Below are 6,933 nucleotides of genomic sequence, written 5' to 3'. Positions count from 1 at the left end.
CCCACCGTGTCATGCTCCGACACAGCCCCTCCATTACCACGGTGGCCCGGATGCGGTGGCCAGGCTGGGGACCAGCACGGAGCCCTCCAGCCAGAGACATGCCTGGGGTGTCGGTCTCTGCTGGGGAATTAAGAGGCTGAGCAGGGGGATGCTTTCATGCCCTTCTTCCTGGCCAAAACCTTCTTTGTTGCAGCCTCAGGGATGCGCAGCCAGGCCGAGGGATGTGCGGCTGTGTTCAGGGATGCATAATCATGCCCAGGGATGCGTGGCTGTGCTTGGATGCCTGCACAGACACCTGCAGGCTCACACTGTGTCATGCAGCTGGGGCAGAGCCATGGGGGAGGACATAGGTTGACTGCTGGCATGCCAGATGTCCCATGCTGGATGTCCCCGTGGAGCGGGATGCTTGGCGTGGAGGGGGGCTCCCCGCAGCCGGTCCCTGCACTCTCGCCGCGATGGAGTGCAGGTTGTCACTGGCAGCTGTCCAGCACGGTCTCCTTGTCCAGCACAGTGCAGTGGAGCTGGCTCAGGGCCACCACATGTCCTGTAACTGCTGAGTAACAGGGCAGGACCGGAGGTGAGATGATGCTGCATCCTTTTTTGTGGCCTTCAGAGCTGCTCTGCATGCTGGGACCCTCCCCCGCTAGGGGTACGGTACAGTCACAGTGGTGAGGTATCGCCCCAGGGGGCAAAAATCCTTACAGTGCCAGCAATGGCGGGCAGAGCCTGTTAAGATGCTATTGCCTGGGGCCAGGCAGGAGGCACCAGCATGACAAGACCCTTGAGTCCCACTCACATGTTTAATGGCTCCATAGTCACTGTGGCAATGGCGGATATAGTAGCTGCAGGGACATGGGGTGCCCCACACGTGTGGGTGATGCGAGCTGGACCCTGTCTAGCCGTCACACTCGTGGGCTCTGCCTCTGCTATCTGGCACAGCCAGGGCCCAACCCTACAATCTAGCTGGGACATGCAGGCAGCCTGGAGAGGTGGGGGCCAGATGTGCACTTCAGTGCCCAGATGTGCACCATGGCACTCAGGCAGATGGGCCGTGCCTGCCGCTGCTCTGGGCCTCTTGCCCAACGGCTCTGCTGGGTGCCAAGACAGGGGTCAGCAGGCGGGAAAGTGCCAGGATAGTCATTTGGGTGCCGGAAATGAGCTCCTGTGAGAGGCTTAGCATTCAATCTGTCCCAGGCGCTAAAGAAGATTGGGAGTCATCTTCATTAAAAGGAATAAATGCTTTGGCAGGGGGAAAATGACAGTGCTAAGAAACCCCCTAATCCCATGTGAAGGTGGCAGCCAGTGATTAACCCCATGGAGAGGTGTGGCAGTGTGCTGCCCTGGCCAAGCATTGACCCTGCGCCTGCCTGATCCCCTCCGTGCACTCCAGCAGGGTTTGGAGGACACTCACCATCACAGGATGCAGTTAGAACCAAAACAAAGGAGGAGAAGGAATGAGGGGCCCCTTAGCACCCCAGTGCTCCCAGCGCAGCTGCTTTGGGGATGGCACAGGGCTGGATGGGGGCAGACAGCCTTGGGGGTCTCATCTCCCCCATGGCTTCCCAGCAAAACATCCGGTCAGTGGCACCCAACTGAAGGTGGCGGGGCTGGGAGGAAGGAGGAATCCCCAGCAGCTGAGTGGGCAGCCATGTGGGGGTGTGCCCGATAGCACTGAATGGCTGAGAGGGTGGTGGAAGGTGGGAGCTGGAGGTATGGACATGGGGGTTGTCCCACAGGTGCTGCTTGTATGTCCCTAAACCCCCACACTGTGCACCCCCACAGCCGCCTCGCATGGGGAATGGGGAAGGGAAAAAATGGTGAAAAATAGGGGAAAATACAGGGAAGAGTATTGTCCCAGATGGCTGTCTGTGTGATTGAGCTCACCAGTTTGCCTGACTCTCCATCTCTGTGCCTGGGGTGGTAGCTGGGGGACACAGCACCCCCAGGAAGAGCCCTGCCCAAGGGCATGTCCTGTGGCACCAGTGAACACCGTGTGTGACCCCCCAGTGCTGGCATTTCCCATGGTGTGGTGTGGTGGCACTCCCCCCTCGCAGGGCCTTGGCTGTGTCAGTGGCAGGGTTCCAGGGGTCCAGGTGTGGGGAAGGAGCTGTCGGTGCTGCTGCTTGTGTCTGCGACCTTAGCTTTTAAAGCTGTGTGTGGTGATTGAATCTGTCCCTGCTCACGTCCCTGAGGTGCAGCCATGGGGGGCATGCATGTGTGCACACAGGCTATGTGTGTGTGGATGCACATGCTGCATGTTAGGGCACCCCCATCGCACACGTGTGCACACACGTCGCAGGAGGACACACGTGGGCCCCATGTGTGGTGCGAGGCTGCTGTGTTTTGCTCCTGGCCTCACGGTTTCCAGCCAGGGATGTCTGTGCACGAGCATGCTGGATGTGTGCATGTGTGTGTATACAGACACACATGCATGCATGCATGAGTGTACTCGTGTGTGCATCCATGGAGTAAAGGGGAGTGTGCATGTGTGTGAGCACAAGTGTCTGCATGCTTGGGCATGCTTGCAGCGATGTGCGTGCACATGTTCGTGTACATGTGCATGTGTGCAGGGGGTTTTACTGTGCACAGGCATGTGTGTACATGGCTGCGTGCACGTACACTGATGTGTGTGAGCCCCTTTTCCCTTGGGAAAGCTGGCATAGGGGTGACAGGGTGGGATGGGATGCAGGGGTCAGGGTGGGTACAGATTTGGCTGAGCCATGGGAAGTGCTGCTGTGAGTGGTTTCTCTGCAGCATTTTCTCTGGCAAGTCCCAAGGGGCTCAGGGCAGAGCCCCCTCCCTGGCTTGACACGGCTTGGCACAGCTCGGCACGGCTCAGCATGGCTTGGCATGGTTTGGCATGGCTTGGCTCAGCTCAGCACAGCTCAGCTGGAGGTGGGCGGCCAGGGCTGGGGCCCCACTGCCGGCAGCCGCCCCCCTCCCGGCAGCTGCCGCACATCCGCGGCGTCCCACTGGCTCGCAGCTGTGCGGAAGGAAGCGGGACCCAAAACAGCCTGGGCTCAGAGCCAGTGGCCCCGTGCCACGTCCCCATGGAGGGGGCACGTCACTCACAGCCCCCGCTGCTGCACCCCGCATTAGGCACTGGGTTCATGGTGTCCATGTGCAGCCCCCTCCCTATCAAAGGAATCATGTGCCGCACCAAAAGCCCCCACCTCCCTGAAAGCAGGGGTGAGAACAGAGCGCCCAGGACAGGGACCAGCAATTCGGGTGACCACCCAGCGAGAGTGGCCTGGTGCAAACCCCTTGGGGGTGTGGGGTGGTAGAGCCGTGCTCTGAGACCCCCACCCTGCTCTGCCCCCCAGGCGATGGAGAGCAAGCTGCTCATAGGCGGCAGGACCATTGTGGACCACACCAACGAGCAGCAGAAGATGCTGGAGCTGAAGCGGCAGGAGATAGCTGAGCAGGTAACAGTGCTGGGGCCTGTGGGTGACAGGGGTGTCCCGGGGAGGCCAGTCCCCCCTCCTGACTCTGAGTGTTTCCCTCTATGCTGCAGAAACGCCGGGAGCGGGAGATGCAGCAGGAGATGTTGCTGCGGGACGAGGAGACCATGGAGCTGCGGGAGACTTATACCTCCCTGCAGCAGGAGGTGGAGATCAAAACCAAGAAGCTGAAGAAGGTGAGTGTGGCTGTGGGGCTGACCACCCCTCCAGACCCCAGAGCCCCGGGGGTCCGCGCTGAAGAAGGTGAGTGTGGCTGTGGGGATGACCACCCCTCCAGCCACCAGAGCCCTGGGGCTCGCTGCAGCCCCCAAGCCATGGGTCTGATGATCTGCTCCTCTCCCCAGCTGTATGCCAAGCTGCAGGCCGTGAAGGCGGAGATCCAGGACCAGCATGATGAGTACATCCGTGTGCGGCAGGACCTGGAGGAGGCACAGAATGAGCAGACACGGGAGCTGAAGCTGAAGTAGGTGGCCATGTGTCCCCTGCAGCCATGCAGGGCAGAATTGGGGTGCAGAGGGCAGAGCTGGGGGTACACAGCAGAGCTGGGATGTGTAGAGCAGAGCTCGGTGCTCAGAGCAGAGCTGGGGTATGCAGAGCAAAGCTGAGTTATGTGGAGCAGAGCTGGGGTGCATGGAGCAAAGGTGGGTTATGTAGAGCAGAGCTGGGGTGCACAGAGCAGAACTGGATTATGTAGAGCAGAGTTGGGGTGCACAGAGCAGAGCTGGGGTGCGCAGCTGGAGGGAGCGATAAAGCCTGCTGACAGGGACATGTGAGCACTTCCTACCCCATCAGCAGTGGCAGAAGGTGTAAAACATATTTACATCTCTTGAGCTGGGTGAGTCACACATGAGTATTAAAAACTTGCTGAGAAAGGTGAGAAACCAGAAAATACAGAAACAGAAAAGCCAGTACAGCCTCAGTGCAGGCTGTGGGTGAGTTACGGGACCTGGCAGTGGTAGCTGGAGGTAAGTGTCCCCTGAGGGTACCTGGAGACTGCTGCAGCCTCAGCACTTTCCTCAGAGGAAGAGCAGCTCCGGGAGCCTTTGGGTGGGCTCCTGGCCTACAGGAGCACAATGGTGGCAAAGCCATGTTCCCCAGGAACTTCCAGCAGCAGATGCATCTGCTGGCCCACCATCCTCAGTGGGTGTTTTCACTTCAGCAGTAACTGCATTCAGTGTCTTCACAAAACCCCACCCAGCCATGTATCTTGAGCATCTTCAAGACAAAATATTTCTACTTTTACTAGAAACAAAATTTCACCTCAAATTTTGCTGCCTTTCTCTTCACACATGATTCAAACTTTTTAAAAGCTGGCAACTCAATGGAGCAACTCAGCAGTGCAAACCCGTTTTCTGTAGTTGCTTGATTTGGCCCCCAAAGTATGGAAAAAGTTATTCCCCCGAGTTCATTTCGCATCACTGAGCTTTCCTTTATCATCTGGTCAGACAGCAGGGAGCGGACGGGGGTTCCTGCTGGAGGAAGTCTTGCTGAGCTGCCCATGTCTTCACTCCTCTCTGATGACTGTCTTCCTCTGCCCTCCCTCTCCTGCCTCTCTGTCCTATTGCCTCACCCTCTCAATTTCTATCCTGTTTCCATTTTCTGTATGTTTTCCTATTTCCCTGTGCTGTCTCACTGTCTCCCTGACATCCCTTTCCTCTCCCTTTCTGATCTGTTTTTGGTCACTTGCCACATTAACTCCTTCCTTTCCTGCTCCTTCCCCATCTTTGATCCTGCTCTGTCTCTTGGCTGGTCACTCAGGTACTTGATCATCGAGAACTTCATACCACCAGAAGAGAAGAACAAGATCATGAACCGCTTGTACTTTGATGGTGACGAGGATCAGTGGAAGTTCCAGCCACTTGTGCCCACCGGAGGGTATGTCCCTGTCCCTGTCCCCAGCCCATGCACTGGCCCTTTTAGGCACAAGGCCTCTGCCTGCAGGGCAGGGATGTCCCGGGGCAAAGGCGACAGCAGGGACCCAGGGATGCTTGCAGGTGCCTATGGGTGGAAATACTCTCCAAGTCAAACCCCACCAAGAAGGGTCACCCTTCAGTCACTGTAGCTGAGCTCCGTTCATCACCATTTGGATGGGGTTTTAGTAGGAATTTAAGTTCTCTACTACATGTTCCTCTCCTAATTTATTTTTTAGAAACAGCAACCAGATGAAGAAGCGGCCTACCTCTGCAGTGGGGTACAAGAGACCCATCAGCCAATTCGCCCGCGTGGCCATGGCCATGGGATCTCATCCTCGGTACCGGGTAAGTGAGGGGGGCACTGCTGCATGCCAGGGGGACAAGAAGTCATTGGATAAATGGGATGGATGGATGGATGGATGGATGGATGGATGGAAGGATGGATGGACAGATGGACAGACAGATGGATGAAGAGTGGGAGAGAAGGCGGAGTAAACAAGCCCATGATGATTTGGGGTACATCACTTCAAGCTCCCAGCTTTATCCACCCACTTGGCAGGATAGGTGGCCATGCTTTCAGCTGGTCCATGAGCTGCTGGCTTGGTGGATCTGACAGCTCCTGCTGTTTGAAAAGACAGGGCCATTCAGCCTCTGGCTCAGCCCCAAAGAAGACCAGACGAGCTGGAGCAGAGCCATGAACCTGAACCCTAGTGTGGAGCTTTCCCTGTGGCTGTGGCAGCCAGAAGGTCCCACTCCCCGGCATGCTGATCACCTTCTCTCAGTGCCGTCGACTTGACAGAGCTGGTGTTGTGTTGAGCCACACAGTGACTCCTCATGTTGGTTTTCCTTTGCCCTGTCCTGCTGCAGGCTGAGAACATCATGTTCTTGGAGCTGGACCTCTCCCCTCCAGCCATCTTTGAGTTTGAGCGGAGCAGGGACCCAGCAGAGCAGGACCCCCGCGCTCTGCACCTGGAGAGGCTGATGCACCTGGACAGCCTCCTGGAGCGGCCGGTGGCCTCCCGGGTGAGGAAGTCCCGCTCCTGGTGAGTGCCAGTGGGGAACAGGGGGGACACATGGGTGCTGCAGTGTGGCTGGGATGCTCCATGTGGGCAGTGTATGGGCTTGGGGCAGGCAGAGGAGTTGTAGCAGAGCTGCAACCCTGTTCCTTTTGGAGTTGAGCCTGGCCATGAGCTGTTGGGGTGTGATTAGGTTTTAAAATATGGCTGACACTGCTTTGGTAACAGTTGTTGGATGTGTGTTAAAAACAGGTGATATCCATTTCAGTACAGGAAAGTCATAGACCTGTTGGGACTGGTCCAGAGGAGGCCATAAGGATGATCTGAGGGCCGGAGCACCTCTCCTACTGAGACAGGCTGAGAGCTGGGCTTCTTTAGCCTGCAGAAGAGAAGGCTCCAGGGAGATCTTAAAGCAGATTCCAGTGCCTAAAGGGGCCAATAAGAAAGCTGTAGAGGGGCTTTAGACAAGGGCCTGTAGGGACAGGACAAGGGGGAATGGCTTTAAACTGACAGAGGGGAGGTTTAGATGAGCCGTTAGGAAGA

At 57.2% G+C, this 6,933-nt stretch overlaps 1 protein-coding gene across 1 annotated transcript in view; it reads left to right on the top strand.

The window, feature by feature from the left end:
• The window catches only part of KIF3C (kinesin family member 3C), a gene marked incomplete at its 5' end in the record, with an annotated part of 9,017 nt that overhangs the window by 1,613 nt on the left and 471 nt on the right, over nt 1-6,933 (top strand). The window contains 6 exons of the mRNA XM_010019382.1: nt 3,324-3,425; nt 3,515-3,637; nt 3,806-3,924; nt 5,220-5,336; nt 5,611-5,719; nt 6,242-6,417. Coding sequence (XP_010017684.1) covers nt 3,324-3,425; nt 3,515-3,637; nt 3,806-3,924; nt 5,220-5,336; nt 5,611-5,719; nt 6,242-6,417 — 746 coding nt within the window. The remainder of the gene's footprint in view (nt 1-3,323; nt 3,426-3,514; nt 3,638-3,805; nt 3,925-5,219; nt 5,337-5,610; nt 5,720-6,241; nt 6,418-6,933) is intronic.

The sequence above is a fragment of the Nestor notabilis genome, unplaced genomic scaffold (genome assembly GCF_000696875.1).
Source record: "Nestor notabilis isolate BGI_N333 unplaced genomic scaffold, ASM69687v1 scaffold4368, whole genome shotgun sequence".
Taxonomy (NCBI): domain Eukaryota; kingdom Metazoa; phylum Chordata; class Aves; order Psittaciformes; family Psittacidae; genus Nestor; species Nestor notabilis.
Note: the sequence above shows the minus strand (reverse complement) of the source record. Positions and strands in the feature narration are given on the sequence as shown.